This window comes from Neovison vison, chromosome 7 (genome assembly GCF_020171115.1).
Source record: "Neovison vison isolate M4711 chromosome 7, ASM_NN_V1, whole genome shotgun sequence".
Classification (NCBI taxonomy): domain Eukaryota; kingdom Metazoa; phylum Chordata; class Mammalia; order Carnivora; family Mustelidae; genus Neogale; species Neogale vison.
Genome location: NC_058097.1, coordinates 179553802 through 179581677, shown reverse-complemented (window position 1 = coordinate 179581677; position 27876 = coordinate 179553802). Strand labels below are relative to the sequence as shown.

At 46.5% G+C, this 27876-nt stretch overlaps 1 protein-coding gene across 4 annotated transcripts in view; it reads right to left on the bottom strand.

The window, feature by feature from the left end:
- EHF (ETS homologous factor) overlaps nt 1-16630 on the bottom strand; it is a 42189-nt gene extending 25559 nt beyond the window's left edge. Inside the window, exon 1 of one of the 4 annotated variants that reach the window (XM_044259063.1) lies at nt 16430-16630. Coding sequence is in view for 2 of the 4 variants with exons in the window: in XM_044259062.1 (XP_044114997.1) it covers nt 6839-6868 (30 nt within the window). In the remaining 2 variants the exon portion in view is untranslated. Of the gene's footprint in view, nt 1-5055; nt 5127-6838; nt 6897-16429 lie in introns of those variants that run through there. The other 3 variants (XM_044259062.1, XM_044259061.1, XM_044259064.1) reach the window with 3 other exon arrangements.
- Between the last annotated feature and the right edge of the window lie 11246 nt (nt 16631-27876).

Below are 27876 nucleotides of genomic sequence, written 5' to 3'. Positions count from 1 at the left end.
TGACTCTGTGCCCCAGCGACTGGTCCCCAGTACCACACTCAGCTAGGACCTCACCCTCTGCACTGCATTTCCCTTCTTTCTCCCTCCCTCCCTCTCTTCTTTCCTTCATTTTCTCTCTTTCTTTCTTTCCTTCCTTCCTCTCTTTCTTTCTTCTTAAAGATTTTTTAAAATTATTTTTAAGTAATCTCTACACCCAACACGGGGTTCAAACTCACAACCTGGAGATTGAGAACCACATGCTCTTCCAACCGAGCCAGCCAGAGGCCCCGATCTGCACTGCAGTTTCTAAGACCAACACTTTTGGAGACAGAAGCCTGCTCTTCATTTGTAAAGGGGGAAGCATGCCCGCGGCCAGTAGACTGCACCAACGCCTACCTCTCACGCCAGGCTTCCAATCAGGACCTATTTGACCTTAGGCATCAACTCCCCTACAGATGATGAGCCGCTAGAGTTTGGCCAATCCCAAAGGCATTTTTGCAGAGAGACAGCACTGCCGTGTGCTGGGGCAGCCACAGCCCATGTTCTGGGGGGAGAGACAGGCCACTTCCTGCTCCCCCCACCACTTCAAAGCTGCAGGTTAAACACAATCCCCACAGAGCCCTAGTCGATAAGGACTTGGACCACGTCTGCAACACTCACACAGAGACGCGCCACCCTCCTCGTGGCCAGTCCTCCTCCAGGCTTCCGACAAAGCCTGAGTTCCCATGTAATACCAGCTTGACCCCAACGCAGAGGATGGGGTGGGTGGTGGGGGTGGGGAAAGTGGGGGAGCCAAAGGGTTGACGGGGTGACCCAGCACCTGGCCTGGCCCTGAAGTTTAAGAGTCTCACACTTTGGCTTCTGCTCAGGGACGCAAATGGGAGATGGTGGAGCCTAGCCACAGAGACCGAATGTCCCTTATATAGTCAAGGTGTGGGGAGCTCCAGACCTCGCCTCGCATTGCTCCTCCTCTCAAGAATGGCTCGTTAAGAGGAAGAGCTCATGCCTCTGATGGTAAGGGTTGAAATCTTTTTTTTTTTTTTTTAAGATTCTATTTATTTATTTGACAGAGAGAGACACATGAAAGAGGAAACACAAGCAGTGGGAATGAGCGGGAGAAGCAGGCTTCCCGCTGAGCAGGGAGCCTGATGCGGGGCTTAATCCCAGGACCCCCAGATCATGACCTGAGCTGAAGGCAGACCCTTAGTGACTGAGCCACCCAGGTGCCTGGGGTTGAAATCTTCATTCTGAACCTTGGCAGGTTGTGTTGACCTCCAGGAAGTACTATTTTCTCTAAAGCTTCAGTTTCCCTATATGACAAAAAGTGGGGGGACATGGTGCTGATGTGTGGGGAAAGTGAAAATGTTTGTAAAGTTCTCACATATTAGCTTGTGCGTGACAAGTGCCCCCCACGCGTCAGAAGTTCTGCCCGTGAGTTTCTCTTTAAAGTGTGCTGGTTGGCTTCAAGGACAGTCTTGGGGTCAGGGTAGACCCTTCCGAGATTGGAGAGTGCAATTGTTGGGAGCACCAGGCTCTGGGGTCAGACAAACACAATTCACATTCTGGCTTTGCCAATTTGCTAAAAGGGCAAGTTTGGACAAGTTATTCAGTTTCTCTGGGCCCTAATTTTCTCATTTATAAACTGGAGATGATATGAAAAGGGTTGTTGAAAGACAAAATGAGACGATGCCTATAAAATCCTCAGAAAAGTGTTCAACACGTAGTAAGGACTTGGGGAATGTTAGCTGGTTTTTATAATTATTATTATTATTATTTATTTATTGTGTTATTACTAGGATTTTATTGAATCTCCAAGGACGAAATTGACAGCCAAGTTTTTTCAAGCAAGGCCTGGAACTTCTACCATCTACACAATGTTTTGCAATTCTAGCTTTAGCTGGCACAGTCAAGTCTATGTTGGACCTCCTGCCTCCCCACCCCTCGTCTGGGGCCTCTGTGTGGAAATGCTGTTAGGCTCAGCTGTGAACCGCCCCTCTTGGCCCCGGCTCACAGAAGCCGTGCTATGGTCCTCTGGGCATGGTCCTTGCTCAGGGACTAACAGCCATTCCCCCTGCTCCCCTTCCTCTCAGCAGACACACCATGCTTGGGACTGCCAGGAACCATGGGAGGCCACAGCCCCACAGGCTCTGTGTTCCGGCCTCCGCATCGGACTGTCATCTGGTTTGCAGGTGCAAAGGACAGCAACAGGTCTAAAATGGGGGTTCCTGGCAGAGGGTGGCCAGAGAGCTTCTCTGTCCTCCAGGTTCCCTTAGCACAAGGAGCCCTCCGTCACTGCAAAGCTGGGATTCCAGCTCACAGGGACAGAAAAGCAGTGGGAAGGAGGCACCCCTGAGACTCTGGCAGGTTGCTGGAGCCATTCACCCCAGAACCTAGAAGGTTCTGCCCATCTCAGGGCCCCTGACAAGGCCAAGGACTGCTCGGCCGCTCTCTCTTCTTAAATATACAGAGAGAACCTGCCAGCAGAGACAAACACAACCAGCTTGGGTCGGGAGGGAGGTATGCCTTTTGCTTCGTGGTGTGAAGGACTGGACGCTTTAAGCTATAAAAATACATACGTACATACACACATACATATGTAATAACTATACTATGGAAGCTGGGGTTTATTGAACACTTAAGATGTGTGAGCTCTGTGCTGAGTTTTACATGCATTATCTCAGTTAATACCCACAATAGCTCTGTAAGGTCTGATATCATTAAACAGATGGCCTATCTAAGGCTCAGAGAGGCCAGGTGACTTGTTCAAGGTCCCACAGCTTAACAAGAATTAGAACTAGAAGAGATTTCAAACTCGGACTGTCTAGCAACAAACCGTGGGAAATGAGCCACTTTCTGCTGAGAAGGGGATCCTTTGCCAGAGTACAAAGTCGCCTTCAGCCCATCCTCACCCCCACCTGCTGTCCATACATAGTCATAGCCTTCTCCCTGGGCCATCTGGGGCCTCACACCTTTACCAAGCTTCTCCAAAATTATAAAACTCTCTGGATCATTCAATTATGCTGGGATCCTGGTTGAGCCCCTCTTCCCTCTTTGTCAGATCAACCTGAAGTCATCTCTCTTGGCAATGTATCAGAGCGAGCCTTCAGAATGAAAGAATAGAAAGTTGCCTTCATTTCGCCACTTCATGATATGAGCAGGTAGGAATGCGTTAGTGGCTTAAAAGCTAGGCCGTGATACTCCTTTAGCCATTAGAATAGATCTCTGTATATGTACAGTATATGTACACACATATATATGAACATATATACCATGCATACATACATAATATAAATACTTTTCCTATGACTCAAAGTTATTTTTATTTTATATTTTGGAAATAAACTACCCATAATTATTTTCTTCAGCTGAATTAGACCTCAGGACAGAAAGCCTGGTGTTTGCTGTGAAGGTGAAAATACACTGGGAGCAATCAGGGTCACAGAGCAGATCTTAAGCAAGGCTTGGCCTGCATTCCCTGTCACCAGGCTCAGAGGACTATGAGTCAAAGTCACGGTCTGCCTTCCTCCTGACTCCTTTATTCACTCAACCACATCATCCCTGAACTGCCACAGAATTGGCTATCTTGTGGGTATTTTTACTCCTCAAGCCAGAGGAGCAATTAGGCATTTTAAATAATTACTTTTGTGATGACAGCGATATACAGACCATTCTCAGGCCTTAATCAAAGTTACCAGCAGGTGAATTCACAGTATTTGCCCTAAGGATATTGCAACAGCATGCTGACTTCCTGTTTCAATATGACTATCATTTCAGAAGAACTACTCACAAAGAGGAGAAAAGAAAATCCACAAACATGTGAAATTTAACTGGATTAAGACAGGCAATAATTCATGCTTTCCAAATGAATCAAGATGTGAATCAAGCTTAGGGAATGCATTTGATCCTCTCGGGATTACATCACAGGTAATTTCATACCCTCATAATGTGTTTTGAAACAGACATTTCATGTTCCCAGGAGCAACATCTGAAGTATTATTCCTGGGCTTTCAAGCGTTTTCATGAGTGATGATGTCGTGTAGGGAAGCCAAGTGTTGATCCATGATAGATACACTTTCCTGACGGTAAGCCATCTGGAAATATACATGTTATGCGATCATTATCATTCTTGGTGCCAGACCCAGACGAGACGCAGATACTGACAGAGGGCAGGCACCAAAGTCGATCCAAAGACAAGATCGCCTTACATGACTTTCAGGGCCTTTATCAGTCCCTTTCAGATGTGGCAAACTAAGAAGAACGAGGCAAGCTTGACTCTAAAAGGTCATAGAGCCTTTTGACACTGGGGCTCTCATCTACACTCATCTGTACCTTGCTTTGCATATATTCTGGGGGGTGCTGGGCACTCTGAAGACCATCTCTACAGATCATTGACCCCTACCTCATGGATCTTTAAGAAATCTCTCTTACATCCAAGTTGGATTGAAATCTAAAGAAAATTTTGTAGTGGAGTCAGGATTACGAGATGTAAGTTTATTCCAACCTATGAGAGAAAGCCTCAGAGATTTTATTCTTGCCCTCTCTCTTAGCATGGGCGTGGCTTATTCCCCTACAGTGACACTGGGAAGAGCCCCACTGTCCCTCTTCATTGACAGGTGAAGCAGGAACCAGACTGCGACCAGCAGGGCCATTCTGGACCTCTGTTTGGCAATGCAGTAATGAATTCACCATTTTCCCCACATCGCTGTCTCCCTGCTAATCCCCCTTCTCTAGTCTAAAACCAAGTAATCATAAAATAGAGAGGAAAATGAATAGGAGAAGAGAAAGAGGCCTTGCGTCCTGTACACTCTTAGGTCTCTATAGGTCTTTGGAAAGGCACAGATACGGAGACAGGAGCACCCAAGATTCCCAGGATGCTTCATTTCCATCCAGGCTGAAGAGGCCATACAGGGCTTCTCAAGGTTTGATCTATAGACCACCACCACCATCATCATCACCCAAGGAGGGGCAAAACGTCAGGTTTCCTGGGGTCCTACCCCAAACCTCTGAACCAGAATCTTCATTTTTTAGAACCTCCCTTAACCAATCCTCAAGCATTCTCATGGTTGAGAACCTCACCTTCTCGTTTTCCCTCGATGTTCACAAGAAGATAACCGACTCCAGGAGATAGTATCCTTGAAGGAAACACCTATGAATGGAAATCCATGTAAAGCCAGAGACAACACATCCCATCCAGAGAATGGGAGCTCCAAACCAGCTGTGGAGACTCCGTCGATGTATTATTCGTCAACTTGAAATAGATCAGCTCCCGGGGCTCAGTACCACCGATCCGTGAAATTCACCAGCGCTGGGTTACTCACAAGTACCAGACTCTGATCGCTGAGTGAGCAAACCTGGCCTCAGAACACAGCATTTGCCAAGGATTTCTACGACCATCACTTCCATGCAGAGAATCTCATACCTGGCCAAGACACCCCTTACCCAATCCCGCCCCCATCTTAGACCTTCAAAAGATGACTTAGCCCCGCTGGATTGCAGGCCTCATACCCCAGAAAAATTGACGTCTTAGCCTTCAGTGGAGAGAAAGGGTCAAGGAGACGTGCTTGTCTTGCTAATATAAATATTCATTTATCCCCTCCAGTTACTATATATTTATTCAATGTCTACCAGATGCTGGGCAGTCTGCTAGGGGCAGGGGACACAACGATGAACAAAACACAGAGCTGCTTGCCCTGATGGGACTAATTCAGCAAAGGCACCGCTTCCCAAACAATGGTGGCTCTTTCCAAAGTCTTCTGAGCTCATTCCCCACCTCCTGCTGCGTACAGAGTGAAGCTTGCCCGGAGGGGGCCAGGCCACCTGTTGGAATTTGGAAGCAACCAGCCTTGGAAAGAACTGTGACTATGTCGAAAAGCAGGTCCTCTTTTGTCCGGTAACCCCAGGGCCTTGCCTTCACAGGAAACCTTTACTGAGCTGTCGAGTTGGCGGCCAGGATCATGCCCTGAGTTTCACAAAGCAGCCTCAGCCAAAACCAGTCTCCACTCAGGGCAGTATAAAGTAGTTAGTTGTCTGGGTGGCTGATTGTCTCTCCCCGAGACAATGGCGTGTTTATGTGTGGGAGGGTAGGGAGCAGGTTGTTAACACAAAACCCACCTTAAACAGAGCTGTTAATTCAGTTGCTGGCAGGGTCTTCTGTTATCTTCTGAATACCTCCCAGAGGGTATAAGCCCTACCTTTTCATTTGAGTTGGCAGCAGAGTTATTTTTTTGCACCTGTTGCTCTGCTCCAATAACAACGCAGTTAAGCATTGATTTGTTGGAAAATAAACAGAAAAAAGCAAAGAAAGGCATCTGCCCAAACAGCCTGAGCTGGTTCGGCTAAGCATTCATGCCAATTTGTTTTTCCTATAAAAACCGAAGAAAAACCTGTGCTTTCAGTTTGGATGCTACCTTCCCACTCCCTCAGAAGAAAAGGAGGTATCGAATTGACCCGCCAGAGCTGGCAGGGCCAGGAAGCCAGAAGACACTGTACTTTTCCATTGGCTGGTCCTGTGAGGGCACTGAGGGGTGTCCAAGATCTGCAGAACGACATGGCCAGGCTCCAGTCAGCCTAGGTTAAGCTCATGAATCAGATCAACAGGGGCAGAGAAGGGACTGCCGGGATATGATCAAAACCCAAACCACACCCTTCCCAATGGTTGACTTCCGAAAGTCAACACGGCCCAGGGAGTAGGTGTGGTCTACAGGTAACCTAGAGCAGAGACTTAGCGTGCTGTGCCGAGTCCCCATCCAGCCTCTCCCACAGACTTCCTACGTCCAGCCCTGTGCAGCAGGCATAATTTGAAAACTTCTGGTCCCTGGACCAGTTTTTCCATCGGTGAAACGAGGCTAGCCATACCTACCTTGAAGGTGGGCTGTGTAGACTCGCTCATGTCCTGCCAAGTGACTTGAGATCCCACGTCCCAGGTAGAAAGGACTTGAGATGTCCGGGTTCAGGGTATGATTTCTGCGTTAACTCAAGCATCACCACACTCCCTTTCTCATTGGTTTGTCAATATCACATGATGAGCTCAAGCCAAAAAGGGCCACAAAGTGCTAAACAAATCACTCCAATGCAGATCACAACAACACTAATTAAGCAATGGTATCATCACGCAGCCTTCAAGAGACACACAGTCAGAGAAAGCCTCCTGACACCGCTTTGTAAGCCCTGAGAAGAAAGCGCAGGACATCGCAATGTGCCATGCCCCGCTAGATTGCCACCTTCCCCCGGCTTTCTCTCAGCCGTCGGGTCTTCGTTACCACCAGACCACTGGCTTAATGGGGGAGTCATGGCAGCCAGGGGAGGCCTCCGAAACACCGCTTCTCAAGGAGCGTGAAGAACAGGGTGTTCCGACAGAGGAGGGATATGGCTGGCTGGGCAATCCCCGGCATTCTTGTAGTGAGCAGGGCAGGGAGTGGAGAGCCTCAGAACCAAACTGGGCAGCCAGAAAAATAAGAGATTTAACGACACCCTCCATTGACTGAAAAATAAACAAGACCAACTGTGCAGGAATGCGGGAAGGGTGGAGAGAGGTAAGAGGTGGGGACTGGAGCCAGGGAGGGGCTGGGAGGGCCTGGAACAATGGATTTGACCATTTCGAGATTGAAATTTCTTTCCAAGAAAAAATCAAGATGTTCCAGCCAAAGAAACATCAATAGCAGCTACAGGGCATCTCACGGACTAATGGCAAAATAACAACCAAAACTACGACAGCGATGATAGTTTCTATTCTTGGAGCATCCCCAGTGTGCTAGGAATTGATTGAGCTAGGCTTTACAGGAATGATCTCATTGAATCCTTGCCATACTCCCGGACACGGGTACTCATATTATCCCCATTTTACAGATGAGGCCCAAGAGGTTAAGTGACTTAACCAGGGACACAGAGCTAGTAAAGGGACTGGATATATTACAATGAATGTCCTGGGGAGTTGGGGAGGATGGAAATGACAGGAAATGCAACATCGTTCTCTGTCACTGAAAATGGATCCTTGTATTTCTGAAGTGGAAGAGGATGTCTTTTAGAACCTCACACTTCCGTTTTGGGAACTGAGATTCTTTTAGAATGGCTCCCATTGTTTTTTTTTCCCTAAATGTGAGTAGGAATCATACCTCTCCTCCTTGTGCCCGACAGTAAAACTTCCTTTAGGTGTCCAACCGTCCCAGCGTTATAGAAAGAGCAGATCATGGCCACTCCAACCCACCTGTGAAAACTTTAGTCTGACTTCTTGTTGAAAGCCCCAGATTGACTCAGGGGCTGGGCTCGGCTGCTTGAAGCCACCTCAGACTTATTAGCCATGATAAAAGAGCAGTAATAATAACAAGGAAAAAAAAAAACCTGTTGAGAAGTTAAGGGGAAGTTATGGCTCCTTTAGAAGAGCCTGGACATCTGAGCCGTCACACAGGGATCCTGATGACAGACCTGCTGTGCCGTGTTGTAGATATCACACCGGGGACAGACAGACTGTGGAAGTGTCATTTGGGAGCCTGAATTCCATCACTCTGACCAACAGATCTAGGAAAGCTCCAACCCCCCTTCTTCCACCATGTCCACGACCCTGGAACAGTTTGTAAAAACATAGCAATAGAATGCAGACGGAATCTCACAAGGCTTAGTCCATGAGCATCTTTGAACTTGAGAAGCAACTACTATCTGAATTTCCACATAGATTAGAGGATCTCCTCTTTAGAAGAAATAGGGTCTTCTTTCTGCACAGATAATCATTAAGTGACAATAGCCAAGAAGGCCAAGTTCATGCACATCACCCTCTTAACAAGAATGATAGACTCTCATCGCACCCGGTCTCACTTTCCCTTCCAGTAACACGCTTTGCTCTGCTTCTCCTAGCTCCCTGTGTATGTAGTAAACACCCTGGAGAATAAGAAATGAAAAAAATCATAGGAAGGTAAGCAACTCCCTACCAGAAAGACTTTCCAAGGAACCAGGTACCTTCCAGCCGGTTATTCAGCCTTTCCTCCCGTTGTTTTGGAGGAAAGAAATCTTTATATTAAAAAAAAAAAAAATCACAAAATTCACCAACTCAGAAAGTACAGCATCCTTCAGCTTTTCACCAAAGGTCAGCTAGATGAGTAAGGGGGATCTCCAAGCAGATTCCCAGCTTCCCAGTATCAGGAGCTGTTACACATTACAACTTCATCACACGCAGGAATGGACCAAGCTTTGTAATTCACAGGGCTCGGTATCCCGCATTCAAAAGCTTTTTTTTAAGAATTTCAAGACCACAATAGCAGAGCATTAAACCATGCCCAAGACCTTTCTAAGCGTGGAGCCCTGTGCTACCGCATGGGTTTGATATCCAGGACACTGACCCTGTCCAGGGGGTCAGTCCCATCCCTTCCCTTTATCTGCAGCAACACTCTGCCACCATGGGGAGCAGGGGGGAATCTTTTGTCTTTGCCCCATAAATGACCTCCTGAAGTAGGTGATAGTATTAAACAAAATATGACATTGAACATGCCTATCATAACACTTGGCTTACAGCAGGCACCCAGCAAACGCTAGCTGTTATTACTATTATTATTATCATTATTAATTATTATTAATCATTATCTCCATTATGCCAAGATCCCTCCACAACTCCAGAGCCACCCATAGGCAAAAACAATGAGTGGGAAGAACATATACCCTTGTTTTAACAGAGACCATCTATTAGCTGACATCATTCACAAATCATTTCAATGGCCCCATGCAAGAGAATGATATAAATTAAGGGTTCCTCGACTTTTTTTTTTTAAAGATTTTATTTATTTATTTGACAGAGAGAGATCACAAGTAGGCAGGGAGGCAGGCAGAGAGAGAGGGGGAAGCAGGCTCCCTGCTGAGGAGAAAGCCTGATGTGGGGCTCGATCCCAGGACCCTGAGATCATGACCTGAGCTGAAGGCAGAGGCTTTAACCCACTAAGCCACCCAGGAGCCCCAGGTTCTTTGACTTTTAATTATATACATGAACCCATTTTTCAGTCTGCTGAGACCTATGGACCCCTTCCCAAAATAATGCTTTTAAATGACAAATTAAAATTATAAGATTAGAAAGGAAGTTTATATTGAAATACGATTATGAGTGTACTTCTTAAAATTAATGTGTAAAATCATAATAATATAGGTGCTTCTTTATTAAACATTAAACAAGAATATCTAGTGCAGCTCAAATAACGTCCAGGAAATCAAAGTAGTAATGAACATTGATATTTTGAGACATCAGCAACAGGCATAATGTGATACGAAAATGTCTGTTAATCTCTCTTGGGGACAGTCAGTCACAGCTAATACTATCCTAGATTTTGCCTATATTTATATTGAGAGAAAATGTTAAATTTTAGTTAGGTTATTAAGAATAAAAACATCATTCTCTTACACATCCAAGTTCACCAACTCCCTGAATTTTTTCTATGGACACAAGGAGTCTCTTGGATCCTAGGTTAGAATCTGGCTCTTTAAGGGGCACCTGGGTGGCTCAGTGGGTTAAGCCGCTGCCTTCAGCTCAGGTCATGATCCCAGGGTCCTGGGATCGAGCCCCGTATCAGGCTCTCTGCTCAGCCGGGAGCCTGCTTCCTTCTCTCTCTCTCTGCCTGCCTCTCTGCCTGCTTGTGATCTCTCTCTGTCAAATAAATAAATAAATAAATCTTTAAAAAAAAAAAAAAAGACTCTGGCTCTTTTATTAACCGCAGGGACTGTTTGTTCAACTGCTAGAAACCATGTCCCCATGACTAAAACAAACTATCAGACACTACAAGTTTCATTTGAACAATTTACCAAGAGGCAGACCCCATGTGTCTTGATGATTTTTTTTCAAAGCCTCTAGAACCCCGAGGGTAGTAGTCAGTATACATCTGGAGACCCTATTAAGAATTTTAAGGTTGGGCAATGGTATATGATGTTGTGATTAGTCAAATGAACTGCCTGGAGGGGAATCAGTTTCTTCTGGAAGCCCCTTACATGCCAGGCATGAAACGCACAGACAGGAACGTGCTGGGTGCCCACATCAGGTCTTCCGTGGTACTCCCCCAGGCTGTGGTTTGCAGCCAGCTCAAGACAAGCTCAATCCGGAGGTCCCCCATTGAGATGGTTCATCCCATGTCCCTGCTGCCTGTCTTCCTCAGTGAAAACCTTATCGCATTTCTTTCCCAAGGTCACAGTGCAGAACCTACGTCGATCACCTTGAAAAACAGAATCCCAGAATTCTGCATCCAGTCTGACCCAAAAGAGGTCCTCTGAGAACGCCCCATATTGAAGACTTATCCTCAATTTCCACTCTACAGATTACTAATTATTTACTCACGAGCATTTGTCCGGGTGTTTTCAGATTTTTCTGTAATAATTTAATCCTGACAACAGCCATGGGCAGATGCCATTAACCTCGTTTTCCAGATGAGGAAACTTATAATCTAGAGCTTACATAACTCACCCAAACTCACTCAGCTACTCGGCGGCAGAGTCAAAACTGAACCCAGGTACTCTGACTCTAGACCTGGTATTCTCTGTAACACATTCCAGCTGCTTCCAGGTAACCAAAATCTCATAGCCTCCTGCCTGGTTCAGATACACAAGCGGCCAAAGTCTACTACTGTTCGTCAACATCTTTCCACCCACAGCCTGCCAGCTGGTGGAGTTAAGACGGGTAAAAGGTGAGCTGGGATGTTTGACTGAACTTGGGGCCCAGTCTGAAGCCCCCTGCAAAGACAGAACAAATCTCGTGAGTGGTCATCATGAGGACTGCGCCGAAAATAGCCTTCGCCTTCCAGACCTCACTAACCTCATCTACCAGAATCTATTGTTGGTCCTCCTGAGGGAGTATTTTCAAAGGTTCCGGAGAGGGATCACAAAATAATCTCTACAAGACAACCATATTCTCCAAACTCCATTGTCATATACAAAACATAGAAAACCCTCTCTGTATTCCATGAAAGACCCAATAGGCTCTTAGAAGACGTTTGTATCAAGTTGAGAGAGGGCAGGCAGGCTGGCAGAAACTTCTCTTATCCATGGTTGACCCAATGAGACCCAGCCCCCAAGATTGTTTGTGGTGTGACCATGACACAGAGTGAGGGGGAAGTGACAAAAGATGTAATTTTAAGGTCACCACAATCACAACAACTTCAAAAAAAAAGTGGGCATCTAGATGAGGTCAGACAAAAGTAAAAATAAGCAGCTATGGTAAAATAATGGGGTTAATGAGGAGGTGTCTAAAAATATTATGATAAGTATTTAGGTTCCTTTTTATTTTTTGTCTTTGTTTTCCTCAGAAAACGTGTTTTAAATAAATAGGTAGATACTCTAAATAATGATGAAGATGCTTCTAAGAAAGACAGTGAAGGAGGCTCTAAGGGTCTGGGCGTGCAGGAAGCTAGGAAGAGGAGAGATAACGTGAATCCAATGAACCAGAACAGGGCGCCCAGCCCACAAAACAAACCGAAGACAGAATATGGTTAGGTGCTAGCGAAATGAATTTTCAAAGGAATATTTTACAGGGTGTCTCTTTCAAGACAAGACCAATTAACCCCCCTAGAGTCTCCTTAAATGGGCCACTCTGTCTGACCCTGTTGCAAGGTCTGGTTACTTCAGATTCAGGCTGAGGCCCTCTGAGAACACCAAGTCTCCGGGGGGGGGGGGCTGTCCAGCAGCTGGGCCAGCCATGCTCCCCTTCTGCTTGTGTCTCGGTTCCCCTCTAGGAGATGGGAGTCCATCTCTGGCCAATCATCGCTGGGCAGCCAGTCAAGCAAGCTGATCAGCACCCCACAAACGGAGTGGGCTCCTCTGGGTGCCCGAATGTTTTCAGCGGGCTACTCTGGTGTCCTACAGAAGACAGCATCAGAGCGCCCCGTGGCCACATGCTCTGGTCCACTTGCACACCCCCACCCACCTCGGATGCCCGAGGCACACTGATAGAGATGAGACGTTGTCACGCAAGCAGACGCTGACACCCTTAATGAAGATTCCAGGAATCTGGGCTTCGTACCTCCCCCGGGGAGATCCCTTCAGCTAAGTTCCGAAGACCTTAAGGAAGGGCTCCCACTGACCTTCTTGCCTGTATCATCCTTACCAGGGTATCCCCCAGCCTTTCTCAGCTGCTGCAGACTCAAGCCACACCTGCTTGCTGACTGCTAGGCTTACCTGCCTTCTCCCAGCATCAGAATCTGAAGGTGGAAACAGATCTTACAAGTAATCAGGTTCAAATGCCTTTGTCTGGACGAAGGAACTAAAGCCCAGAGAGGTGGGGTGTGCTGCCCTGGGCACCCGGCTTTGCCAGGACTAGAAAACCAGGTCTCCTGACTGCCAGGTCTCCTGACTGGGAGAGTGGTGGACTGCCTTATGCACACTCCACTCCCATCATTCCAAAAGTCTGAAATTCTTTGGGGGAAGATTCTTGAAGAAATATCTTTTTTTTTTCTTCCCCTCTGCAGCCCGATACATTTTATATCAAATAACTCTGAGGGATCCATAGAAATTTCTACTCTAGCACCTCTCAGAATCTGACATTAATGCCATTTCGCTTGAACATACGCCTCACCCTAATATCAGCTGCTGTGGGAGCCAATATCCCCACTGCATTATTTGTTCCCTGCACACCCCAGTAACTTGGTCTTTTAAAACCCCATCAAAAGAAACGAACATGATAGGCACCTATGTCTAGCGAGAGCCCAGTCACCTGCATCTTAAAACAGATCATATTATTTAAAATCATATTACTAAAAATAAGACAAAAAAACACTAAATAGAATTTATTATCGTCCTCATCTCTTCCATTGTTCGGCAACAGATTTAAGACAACACTGGCAAGATTGTGCCTGACATCCTCCCTCTGTCTTCGGAAGGCAACTCCCTACCGCAGACTCAGTTTACTCAAGCTGAAAGCCTTGACGCGGCATCAGTTACCCGGTAACAAACCAGGGTGGCAACGCGCAGTCTCTAAACACAGAGCCCACAGTGGACTCCATGCCTCCTGACCAGAGCCCCACCCAAGCAGGAATGACTATCACTTCAGTTTTATCAGAAAGAGATCTCAAACTAGGGAAATGGGCTGAAACAGCCACCAAAAGTTGTCACCGGTATCAAGTTCCAAGTTCACATTTGGTTTCCTACAACCGTAGCGTTACTCCTCAAATGTATTAGCCGGTTCTGCCATGACTTTCTTGGTATTCCCCCCACACCCCACCACGCAGGGTTCTCTGAAAATCATATCTGTTGGAAAGGGGGTAGAGAGGCCTCCACCTGGAGAAAGGGGAACAGAGTGCAGGGCTTCCAAATGATTTGTTTAACCTTTTCTGTCTGTGCCTGATGCTTTGGCATTGAGCAGAGGTGGTCTAAAGGATACAGCCCAGAGCTAAAATTATAATTTGCGGAGCAGGGGGAGAATGAGAAGAACATAAAACATTACAAGAGTCCAGAAAGCTAAATTCTACTTCCTAGAAGTGAACTTTGGCCCAAAGCACTCACATTCTGACCTGGGACCCAATCTGAGTTTCTTCCACTTTCCAATTAGCTAATTGAATACAGTTGAGTAAATATTTTAACCTCGCAATTTCCTTTTTGTCTCAGCGTCTCAAGGGTCAAAAAGATATTGAAAGAGGTAATTTAATGGGGGCCGAAAGGGCATGGAACCATTAAGTGTGAATATAGGGCTTCTCAGAGGTCCAGAAAGATCCAAGACATTTCTGTTTGGGGGAGCTTACAATATATTAAAAAATGGAGAAAAATGATCAAAAACCTGTTGTTTGAATTTAACAAACAGATGCTTTCTAACACGAAAGGACAAATAGAATTTAATTTGCGATCTTCCATACATACAAGGCCTGAATCAAATTCCTTGCTCTGCCCAGTCATTCTAGAAGGGGCCTAATGCCGCCATCCTGAACAGCAATGCAAGAGAACCTACAACAGTCATGCCCTCCAAGTTATTTTCTTTTAAAACACTTCTATAAAATACTTCAAAAACGTGAAGAAGGATTGTCTCCATTATATTTGCTATTTTTTCCGTTGTGATCACAGACTTCCCAGGGACCTTCATTTCAGGTTCCCATGGTTTTTCACATCCATCCACACCAGTCATCAGCAGTTGGTGTAGAAATGATGGTCCTACGCCACGCGGGATTATAAGAACACAGAATGGATGACTTGTTTCATTGTCTCAGAATGCTTCATCTCCAAAAGAGGACAAGTGAAGCCTTCTGTCAACTTCAAATACAGCTGTTAAAATTACTCTTGAAATCTCTGAAGAGCCTTTTTCTGGTGGGACATCTTACCTATGAAGTGCTTCCTAATGACCTCATCCTCCCTATTGGAAATCAACATGTCCCTTGACCTCAATGGCGTTAATGCGTGGCCACTTATGGTTCTTGTCTACCCTTTTTCACACTGAAAGTCTCTATCTGAAGACGTCTTCACACCCATGCCTGCAGAATCAATTCCTGATTTAGTCCTCCCACTGGAAAGTTCTCAATCCAAAATCCCCCACTTTCTCCCTGTGACTAAGGTCAGCGCAGATGACTAGCAGAGACACCTGTGAACATAGACGCACGGGGTCTCCCAGTTCATCTTAGAAAGACACAACCTTCCACAAAACTCAAAGGCAGGCAGTTAAAATGTTACTTTCCTGACTCGATGTTGTTATTTACTCCCAAGGTAAGTCCACACTGTTCCCAGCTCTACCCACATTGAGACCAACGACGCTTCCCTTTGGTGGTCAAACAAATGAAAAGAGTCCCTGTTTTGGAAGGCATTTGGTGCTGCTGAGGCACGTCCGCCTGTCCGGTCTTAGTAGCCCATGATGGCACAAACGAAGGGTTAGTCTGTCCCCTTGCAATGTGGCAAAATCCTTTGTCATTTTTTCTGGAAAGAGCCATTTTTAAGTGTTCCGCTCTCCCCAGGGTCTTTGCCTCCTTGGGCTGCCTGACCACTTTTTCCAGTGTGAGTGCCTACGCCACCACCCGTTTCCAGCCATTTTCCAACAACAGATTACACCAAAGGCAAATCTGCCTTTCTCTCTGACCGATGAGTCAGAAAAACTACCAAGAGAAGACGTCTCTAGAAAGTGAGAACATGTGTTCTGAGCCCCAATGGCTATTCAGCCAACCCCGTGTTTCACTGAGTTAATCGCAAAGTCACCTGTCCCTGTCTGTTTCAGAACTCAACCCGGGGACACGGCTTTGCCACGCAGAGAGAGGGAAACCAGGGAGCTCTTTAAATTCGTGGTGGTTGGAAGTCCAGACTCAATGCAGCATATTCACAGATAATACCCGAAGAAGCCCAGCTGCCTCCCAAAATAAGACTCTAACCGGCCCCAGTGAGGTAAGCACAGGTGAGGCGAGCTGCACTTCCTGCCAGCTGCCTCCGGGAGCCTGTTTTATTTTCATCTGATTCAAGGCAGGCTGCCCTTTCCACTCAGGTGTTTGAATTCCAGGTTCCAAAGAAGGTTTAAAAATAAAAGACTTACCTCATTTACCTAAAGATTCTGGGTGGGAAATCCAATAGCTGTGGCTAATGGAGGGGGGGCAGCAGGCAGCACGCACACCAGCTCCCACGGGGACAGGGAACCACGGGTGTTATCACGTCTGAGCCCTCATCAGAGTGAAGATAAATGCATATGACAATAATTTTAAATCATTTTGTAGGATGTTAAGCAATAAGCCACCAACCGGGAATTCCCTAAGTCACTTCCCCCTCTTCTGATTGGCTGCTGGGCTCTTTAAAAAAATAAAATAAAGGATTACAAACATTGGCTCATTTGCATTTGGCCAACTCACACGTTAGTGTTCAAACAAAACAGGTCTAACCAGGTTATGCCTGTGTCTCAAGAACAGAGAGACGACCTGTTAATGGATGAGGAATTGATTTGGTGGTGACTGTTCTTTACAGCTTAGAGACTGTTTCAGGTGAAAAGGGCCGTGCTAGCCCCCCAAAGACACCATCTCCCCCAAGACACGTAGAAGCGAACTAAGCAGAGGTTCAAACATGGAGGATATATATGATGGTACTGGGGAGTGGGGGCCCTCTTAAACACCTGTCTCGTGTACTAATCTGTATTTAGTCAACTCTGCTTTGGTATTAAGACCTGTGTCCTGGCTGTGCAGGTATCAGGGTCTGATGGGGCTCTCCCCAGGCGCCATGATGACGTCTTTGATAGAGACACTTGGCAATGTCGATAGACTTGGAAAAGTCACGCTCCCCCTGACCCCAGCTCCAGATAAGAGCTTTGGGAAATCTGAAGAAAGAGTCCTGAGAGGGAGGGTCCACTCTGAGCTATTCAGGCGGAACAGTCAACCCTCAAGGTCTGACGATCCAGTTGGAGGATCACCCAGCTTCTTTATCCCTTCTTTTTTTTTTTTTTTTTTTCCCAATTTATTTATTTTCAGAAAAACAGTATTCATTATTTTTTCACCACACCCAGTGCTCCATGCAAGCTGTGCCCTCTATAATACCCACCACCTGGTACCCCAACCTCCCACCCCCCCCGCCACTTCAGACCCCTCAGACTGTTTTTCAGAGTCCATAGTCTCTCATGGTTCACCTCCCCTTCCAATTTACCCAAATTCCCTACTACTCTCTAACGCCCCTTGTCCTCCATGCTATTGGTTATGCTCCACAAATGAGTGAAACCATATGATAATTGACTCTCTCTGCTTGACTGATTTCACTCAGCATAATCTCTTCCAGTCCCGTCCATGTTGCTACAAAAGTTGGATATTCGTCCTTTCTGATGGAGGCATAATACTCCATAGTGTATATGGACCACATCTTCCTTATCCATTCATCCGTTGAAGGGCATCTTGGTTCTTTCCATAGTTTGGCGACTGTCCCTTCTTGACACTTAACATGGTTTTTTTTACGTTGACACTCCCTATAGGAAGGAACTAGAGAGAAAAAGAGCTGAAACTGGAAATAAAACAAATCAGTGTGGACAATGGGGTGCCTGGGTGGTTCAGTGGGTTAAAGCCTCTGCCTTCGGCTCAGGTCATGATCCCAGGGTCCTGGGATCGAGCCCTGCATCGGGCTCTCTGCTCAGTGGGGAGCCAATTTCCCCCACTCTCTTTCTGCCTGCCTCTCTACCTACTTGTGATCTCTGTCTATCAAATTAATAAATTTTAAAAAAAATCTTTAAAGAAAACAGTGTGCACAAGAACTATACAGTCCCAGTCTCTACAAGGGGGTATCCTGGAGAGGATCCATTAATTTCAAGTGCCCTGGCAACCGCCATTCCCCTGGGCCAAGGGCCTGCTTCACTGGGTCACAAATGCATTCCCGCCCCGTAGGTGAGTGACAGCTGCTGGTGAGGAAAAATACCACCCCCTAACCATTAACTTTCTCTCCTGGGTCTTCCTGGACACTGGCCTGATATGAGCCAAAGGTCCATGCAGACTTCTTTAACTCATCAGAACTCCCCTTTGTGGGAAAGAAAAGGGAAATTGAGTTTTGGCAAAGAAACAAAGATTTTGTGATCAAAACCAAGAAGTTCCTTGTATAAAAAAGAAAGTGTGTATGTGGGCAAAGACTGAATAGAACAAGAAGTAAGTGTCTGTGCTATTCAGGTGGAATGGTGAGGGGAAGCAACGTTCCCTCCTTGCCTATGTTCCTACTTTATGTAATCTGAATGCAGAGGTTTGGGAATGTGTGAAAAACTTGGTGGGAGAGCAGGGGTGCATTGGGGAGGGTCTTGGAACTCAGGCAGGTCTCAGATGTTTGGAAGGTTTGGGGAGTGCAATTTAGGCAGCTGAAAAGCCCCTTTGCTTCCTAGCCTCCACCAAACATCGCCACCCTCCCCTGTTGTCCACCTGTGTGTTTCCCAAGGGCCCTGTTAAAATGCAAATGTCTGATAAAAACAGTAAATGTCATTACTGCGCATTATCACATTAGCCCCAATTAGTCTATCAGCTCCAGATCTGAGAGCAGAGCCCTGAGGGAACAGACTGGTGATGTTTAGCTTGAGAGATGAATCAGGAGCAATCTCAAGAAGCACCACCACCCACAGGCGAGTACTTGAGCGCGCGCGTGTGTGTGCGTGTGTGCACGCACGTGCACATGTGTGTGAGGGTGTGTGTGTGTGTGTGTGTGTGTGTTCGGGGCGGGGTGCTGTGGGCTGTTATTAGTGCCAGTGTGACTCCAGGAAGTGAACTTGGCCTTCTTGACGATTTTGCCTGAGATGAACCTGAGACCACGGTGGGGCAGGTGGCAGCGAGGGGCTGTGTGGTCAAGAGGGTACACTTAAAGACAATCCCAAAAGTGGTGTGGCTCACTGTTCCAGGCCCAACCACTTAAAATTTACATTCCCTTTCATTCCTAGCTGAAGAGTTCCGAGTACATCTGCATTCCTTTATTCACTCTTCTCCTGCTATTTTCCATCAAAGGACTACTCCCATAAGGCAGTCCCCAGAAGAGCCATTTGGGGATGGTGGCAGTGGAAGGGGATGGAAAGATGTTACCTCATACTCACCAGCTATTCTATTTGTGGAGTCTTCATGTATATAAAGTAAATAGCGATGTATCTAGTACTGGGTTCTTCTGTTCTTCTATGTATCTAGTACTTGGTTCTAGAACCAAGTATTGGTTCTTTTCTTTACCTGGATCTTAGCTGAACCTTCTAGAAGAAGGACAGAAACAATACTTCCTCTCTCCTTCCCCCCACCCAAAAAACACCCAAACCTGGATTTTTTTTTTTTTTGGCATGTTAAATCCATAGAGAAATTTATTCAGAGTATAAGGTCTTTCACCCTACCTATGGTCAGTTTCAGCAAGAAAGCACTTGCATCAAATTAGATGATTGACTGATAGATGATAGATCAATAGATAGATCGATAGAGAAAAAAATGGGTGGAAGTCCTGATTGTTCACTGAGAATGCTGTAAGTTGGATTTAGGGCTGAGAGCTTCTGTTGCAAGAGTCTCAAAATACATCGAGCACGTCTCTCCTGGATATGAAATTTACAAGTGTAACCACAAAAACATCACATGCACCAGAGCCTTTACACAGATATGTCCTTTGTTTCCTAAAAGTCATAACCTTCTTGAGGAGAAATCAGGCAAGGTTCTCATTATCATGTCAGACCTCTAATCCTAACACAGATGCCTTCCATTCTGTGTTCCCAGGACTGGGGTGGAGGTGGTGGCATGGGGAGAGATTGGAGAAGACACAGGAATGTGAACAGAGTGCTGAGACAGAGTCGACTGCCCAAGCTTTACAGATGGGAAGTCTTAAGAGAGAGGAAGAAAATGTAGGTTGCTCTCAGGTGAAGATCCAGATAATACTGGGATCGAGAACCAGCTCTACAAACCCAGTTACTCTTCCTGGTCTTCCCTGCAGACCCAAGATCTGCACAAAGACCCAGATCTGTCCCAGATCTGCACAAAGACCCTCAAATCAGGTCCTGATGCTGGTTCCCACAGAAGAAAAGAAAGGTAGAGCACACCAGACCAGGCAGTGGGCAATAGCCCGGGACCCTGAGTTCAGGTGGGTTGTCTACTAGGAGACTCCCCTTTTCTAGTAGACATAGAACCAAAGAACCCCAGGAGACCTTACTTCCTAAAACAAGGCCAAGATAAAGAATCTCTTCAAGCCAAGTATAAAGCCCTAAGGGGTCTGAATTTTAATACCAACACAGGCTGTGGTTACAAGGTTAATGAGAGTTCCGTGCTTGCTTTGCAAGAAAGAGGATGCTTGCTTACTTTAGAAAGCACCTTTTAACTAGAGGCCCTATATTTATTTTTGAAGGCAAGTGTGTGTTTGTGTATATTTCTATCATCCCCTCTTCATGACATGGAGTTACCTCCAGGGCAGAACCTGACAACTGTGTAGTGAGAGCCACACGAGAACATCACTGTAGGACAGACAGCAATGAGAAGTTCTGTCTATGGTGGAAGGAGGGTTACACAGAGCAGAACATGATCACCAATTATGCTGGCTAGAGTCAAATAAAGAACTAGGATTCATAAATAATGTCTTGCCTCTTAGCTTACTCCTCTCTAAAAGCCATGTTCCCCAAATCCTTACATTTTGACTTAGATTAGATTCCCAGGAATCTTCGAATGCCCCGAGGAGAAGGTTCTGTCTAGGAGATTTGACACTGACAGTTGTCCTAACAGATGCATGGCACCTCTCTGATCATGCCTTTTGCCATCACTTCTGTGCCTACAAGCTGAGCAAATCCTCCACCAATGGCACATACCATGAGCCTCTGAGGTGGGGGACAACCCTAGTGCTAGAAAGGGACAGGGTGGCTTACCCTGTCTGGAAAGGATGACCCATTTCCCACAGGCATGTATGCACACACACACACACACACACACACACACAGCTCCCCTTCGGGTCACGGAGTAAATCGCCAGTCTCAACCATGCACAGACTAGAGTTTTCAGAACTCCCCCTTCATATTTAATTATTCTCAACATACCCATTCTTGCCTGACTTCAATCACCCTGCTCTGTTCCTTCACCTGCAAGGTATCGTGCTCTTTCTTACCTTATCTTTCCTCGCGAACAGCTCTATGCTCAGTGCCAACTCCACTGCTGAGATAAGCACTTCGGTTCTCCAACCCAACAGCTTTGAGTGTTGAAATGGTATGCCCGTCAGCGACTTCGAGAAGGCACATTTCTCATTCTCAGAGCAGGTGAGGAGACGAGGCAAAAGTTGGCCACTTCCAGGCAATCTGCTTGCAGCCAGTATTTTCTTTCTTTTTTTTTTTTTTGTTTTGATTGGGGAGGTTTCTTACAATTATAGCAGATGTTTTATATTGTTTTAGCATAAGAATCCTGTGTGCCACTCTCACGGAGCCTCCAGACAGAAAACAGAATGAAGAGATGCCGCTGTGTGTGAACGAGGGGACAGAGCTGGCCTCTCCCCTAATCTATTGCCCTTCCTGGCTTCCCCCGGCAGCACACAGCTTTCTGCTAGATGGTCCTTCTGACTCTGTTCCTTGCTCTAAGCCGACGGAGCCTCAGAATCACCTTCACAACTCCAGAGGCTCTCTCCACGCCTACCAGAGTGACACCTGCAGGGGTCGGTGACAGCAGAGACAATAAGCAATTTTTTGTTCATCACGATCTATTTATATTTTGTGGGCTCCCATATTACTCCATTCATGATAAACCAGAAGCCTGGGTTCCTATCATCTAAAAGGACATTGAATGGACCTGACCTTGGGTGAAGGTCTCCCTGCTTGGTCTCTTTAACCCAGGGACTATGAGAGACTGCAGACTCTCAGACCCAAGGAGAAAATGTGTGAAATCACCACCTAGATGCCTAATGACTTGGGAGAACCCATCATTTTGGAAGGCTGGTGCTCGGAACCTATTCTCTCACCCTAAAAAAACAACATGGCTCAGCTTTCTCAACAGCAGCCTGGTATGATAGAGAGGAAATGGATTTTGGAGTCAGAACAACCTTGTCATATCTACTTAAACTTTAGGTCTCAGTTTCCCTAGCTGTTCTTTTGGAATCTTGACTTCTGGGGGAATTGTAGGGAGTTAAGTGAGAAATTGTGTAAAGCATTAGCAGAGTGCCTAGGATTCAGTGGGCTCTCGGGAAATGTGTACTGTCTCCTCTAAGTAGGAACCTTCAGTCTTCAGTGATCTCCTTAATGATACATGAGGCTGTCTGTGTACAGTGATCAGCAAACTAATTCTCCATGTTTCAAAAGAGAAAAGAGGAAAAGGGGGTTGAAGATGGAAAAGTCATAAGAACAGAGAGTGATAATAACTACTCACATTTATGAAGTTTTAACCATGTCCTGGTCACTAGACCAAGAATTTAATTTGCATCTGCTCATTGAATCCTCATAAAATTCCATCAGAAAGGTGCTATTAGCATTCTTACTTCACAGATGAGGAAATTAAGCCTCATAAGGCTGAGAAGTAATTTGACCAAGGCCACACAGTAAAGCTAAAGGCTAGAGCTCAGACCACAGTCAGTGTCATTCCAAAACGAGATCTCCAAACCACAACCCTCTACCAAAAAAGAGAAGCTTAACAGCTTGTTGAAATTTGGACTATAATAACTTACTGAGGCAGGGAAAACCAAGCTCCATTCTGGAAGGCAATTGGAAATGTGAATGTTTCTTGGAAGAAGGAGATGGTAAAGTTGAAATGAGAGAAGTATGAAATAAACAGGTCTGGATCCTATTATGAAAGTTCTCAGCCCCTGCCCTTCAGTACCAAATACGTAAAAAGCTAAATGCTCAGAGTAAGAGTAGAGGGGAAACCCATTGGAAAAGCTGTGACTTGGTCTCGCCTGGGAATTCATGAGACTCTTTTGACACAAAGGTCACTGTGCCACCCACCAGGCTTAATAGCACGAGGCAGGCTAAATACCACAGTGAGAAGCCTGTAGGCATCTTGGTCCAGAAATGGCAGAGGTGTAGATCAAAGAGTCAGTGCAGTGATGAAGCCATTATTATGAAGCTTGAGTGGAATCTAGTCGAGGGTACGAATTGCTATCAATTCCTAGTCTTCTTCCATCCCAGTTCTCCATAAGCAGTTGAGAGTGAGTCAAGGCAATATTAAATGCTAATTAATCAGATTCTGCCCCTAAATGCATTCCAGATAGAAATTAGGCAGAGAGCCTGGGTGTCAGTGGGTTAAAGCCTCTGCCTTTGGCTCAGGTCATGATCCCAGGGTCCTGGGATCGAGCCCTACATGGGGCTCTCTGCTCAGCGGGGAGCCTGCTTCCTTTCCTCTCTCTCTCTCCCTGCCTCTCTGCCTGCTTATGATCTACTGTCAGTCAAATAAATAAATAAAATCTTAAAAAAAAAAAAAAGAAATTAGGAATTCTGGGTCTGCTCATGCCTCTGGAAAGAATGCATCTAGACACCTCCTGGAAACAGAATCTGGGAGCTGACAAGCACATTCATTGGGACTGTGCAAAAAACTCATTTGCATAAATAAATTATCCATTCAGTCCATTCAAAATATGTGCACCTGCACACTGGTGGAATGTCAAGAAAGAAGCCCTCAGAATTATTTCTGAATAATTATCCCATATTTGGGGGAAGTCCAGATGAAATTTTCCTTCGTGTATCATGGCATGTCTATGATTTTTCTCCCCTCTCTCCCTCACCCCCATTCTTAGGAACTACATGTGAGTCCAGGGTTTGAAATTACTCAGTCTGTCTTCCTGGACAAGGACAGTGTACCACACAGTCATATTTTGAGACCTAGTTTCTTTTATGACAGTGCCCCAGGAAAGTTTTATGAGAATCTCGATTTAAGGTTTGAGGTTAACGGCTCCGGAATTCTGAGAACCAAAAAATATTGTGTAGGTGGGTGTACAGTAAAACTGAAATGAGGAACTCCTTCTCTACAAACTTAACCCAAAATCTATACTGTTGGTTCATCTGAAAACTTCTCTGTCAGTGGGCAGGGGGGCAGCCCTACTTTAAAAGGGACCAGCCACAGTCTATCCACTTCCTTACAGTGGAAAACATGGAAGCCATCGAGTTCTGTTGTGCTAGAAGGAAGGGGACACAGAGGGTGAGGGGCAGGAAAAACCTCTGACAAGGTGACTGTGTGAGAAAGTCACGGTCATCTTCCTGGGGAGGTTCTCAGTAACAGCAAATTCGGTGTTGATGGACTTTTTCCAAAGGACTTCAAGGTCTGTCCAAGGCTTACCGTCCTCAAACTCACCAGTTTGTGGGTCTCCACGTTGCTGTTGCAAAGCCACCAGAGCAGAAAGCCTCAGGGCCTCCAACGCCAGATCTCACAATTGTGTGGGGTTGAGGTGGAGGGGGGGTACCCTTGGCAAATGTCTGATTTTTGCTGATCTCTTTTCTTTCCAGCTTGGCAGGTCACCTTAACTTGGAAGCTGAATGCACAGCTACGGAAAATAGGCTGGTTAGGGGATGGGTCAATGCTCTGCAAGCCTTGGCTGGGGGTAAGATTCTTTGAACAACCAGGTAAGACAAGTCTAAGGATGTCACAACACCATGCCAGTGTGGATATAGTCAAGAGGCTTCCAGAGCCACCACGGATCACTACACGGCCCACAGCCTCACTGAGAGTGCGCCATTCCCCTAACCGCAGGCGTCATTCTCCAGGCTCCCAGCAGCCAGCGTTAGGTCTTAGGGCTGAGCTGCTAGGAAAAAGGGTGTAGCGAGACCAAGAAGGAAAGAGACAGCTGCGTGTTTTATCCTGATGCCCGCAGACAGACTGGGAAATGCCCCCACAAACTCACCCTGGTAATATTTCTTACCATTTTTGTCACAACTGTACGAGAGTTTCATGCCCACGCTCCCATTCTTCATGTCTGCCGCCTTCTCAAAAAGCCACTAGATCCTTCCCTCAGTCAGCACCCTTGCCACCTCTCCACTCCCTGGTTCCTCAGAGAGAAGTCTACCTTACAGAGGGTAGTAAGCGAGAGAGGACTTTCAGTGCAAATCATAATTTGTATGTTTTAACAGTTCTGTGTTTTTGACGTGAAGTCAAATTTAGTATAGCATAAAGGGGGTCCATGTAAGTCAATGTGAAAATTACGAAGTGAATAAATAGGGAAGTACACAGACATGGCAAAAATAGTGTTCAGAAAATATAAGATGAAAATTGGGAAAATAGTGGCTTCAAGACGCACAGTCCTAACTCCCTGAGGGCAAGCCACTTACCTGCCCTCCCCTACTTGGTCCCCACCGATGCCCGAAGTCCGTGGGCCCCCAGCTGCATCTCACTGGGCGCCTCCCAGGCGCGGTGGCCTCCCACCACTCCTGCGCATGCGTCACGAGCTCATCAGCTTCCAGCATGTCCCACCCCTTGCACCATCCCGTCCCCATCTTTGCCCGGTGGGACGCATCCCATTTCCTCCCTTCGGTCTCCTACAACTGCTTCATCGAGGTTGAAATCACCCAGAACAGTTCGTTTGTACGGACGGCCCCAACTTACCATGGTTGGGTCAAATAATTTTTCAACTTCGTGGTGGGACAAAAGCAATCCACGTTCCATAGGAACCATACTTCAGATTCTGAATTCGGATGTTTTCCCCGGTTAATGATACGTGGTCCAATCCTGTCTCGTGATGCTGGGTGGGGCAGCCACCCCATCAGCCCCATGACCCCAGGAGTCCACAACCAATACACCCCAAACACTCGTGTGCCCACCCAACAATTCTGTCTCTCACTCCCAGTATGGTAATCAAGAAATTACATGAAATATTCCAGGCTTTATTATAAAATAGGCTTTGTGTTAGAGGATATTACCCGACGTGGGCCAACGTAAGTGCTCGGAGAACACTGAAGGTGGCTAGGCTAAGTTAGGAGATTTGGTAGGTCAGGCTTACGAAGCGCATTACGGACTCCATCGTTTTTCAATTTACATGGGTTTATCAGGATGTAATCCCACCGTGCATCAAAGAAGAGCTGTACTTGGGAACCACTCAACAGCCAACAGTGAGCTAAAGTTTATTGAGGTTCTCCCATGTGCCAAGTTCTGGGCTGGCAATGGGGATGCAGCCGTAGGAGGAGGGAAAAAGGTACAGCTCCTGCCATCACAGAATGTAGAATCTGATGAAGCAAGATGTCAGCACGTTCCCTATTCTGTTCTGTGGGGTCACTTTGGGGTTCTGCTTTCCCCCTCCCCCAGCCAGCCTGCCTTACGCAGACAGACAGGGTTTTCACTGTCCTATCCCCAGAAAGACTGAACCTGACTCCCTCTCGAGCAGCGGGACTTTGAATTGGCCGTTCCCAGAGGTTGAAACTCCAGACCTGGGGGTCAGTGTTCTAGAAGCAGTGATATAAACCCCACACCCTGTGGATGTGTGGTGGTTTAGAAACTGTTCCCTCTGTGTATCTTCTTAGAGCCTCCCAACATCCTGGGGCATGTGACACACCCAAGATAGTTGAATTGATGACCCTATGGGGGTCTTGAGCCTCTCTGTGCAAAGTTCTTTCGCAACTGCTGAAAAGGAGGACCTCCCCCCCAAGAATCCTATCAGGAGGAGGAAAAGCCCTGGACATCTTTCCAGAAACAGTGTGAAGTTGCTCCTCCTGTTCTCTCCCTGCATCTCCTCTGTCTCACCCCCATCTCTTTTCCAGAACCACAGCCAAGCCTTGGCAGGGAGGCTGCAGATAGAGTAACCCACTCATCCCAGATTTCCCCCCGGGTTTAGCAGGAAACCCTGTGAGCCCAGGAAAGCCTAGCTGAATGTCGCACAGACATTCTGCTTTTCTCTAACAGCTGTGTGACCTTGGGCAGTTACTCACCATCTCTGAGTCTCTATTTTCTCAGCTGCAAATGGAGATACCACCCCCAGAGCTGCCACAGGAATTAAAGAGGTGATGTAAGAGGTCTAGACAGCCACCAGTGCACCATAAAGTGCTGCCATGAATACCTTTGCAGGTGGACTGGGAGCTGTGTAAAAAGGGATCGCTGCAGTTCAATCAAAGGACCTATGAGCCAGTGTGCCAGGGACCTTGTGGCCAAAACAGATAGCATCTCACCAGGGTCCCTGATTGAGCAGGAAAAAAGAGACTTGCTGGCAAAGCACTGTAAACCAAACCCACAATCCACTCCACACTGCCTTATTCTTTTTCTTAAGCACTTATTACGTGCCAGATACGAAACACTTTATTTCCACGTGATTTCTCACTTAATCCTCAAGGTAGCGTTATAATCCCCTATGTTAAGGATGAGGAAGCTGGAGCTGAGAGATATTTAGTAGCTGGCCCAAGGTCACACTGCTGGAAAGGACAGACAGAAACCAAGCCTGTTGGACCTTGGAACCTAGATCCCTCGCCGCCACCTGCCCGTATATAGGAAGCATCCTCTTGCTGTGCATCAGCAGGAGTGGACACTTGATCTCCACCAGCACCGAGAAGGAAACAGGGCACCGAGCAATCTCATCAGCCTTGGAGAGAAGGGGAGGTGGTAGCAGGTGAGCCCTTGCTTGTTGGGGGATGGCTTGCCCTAAACCCTG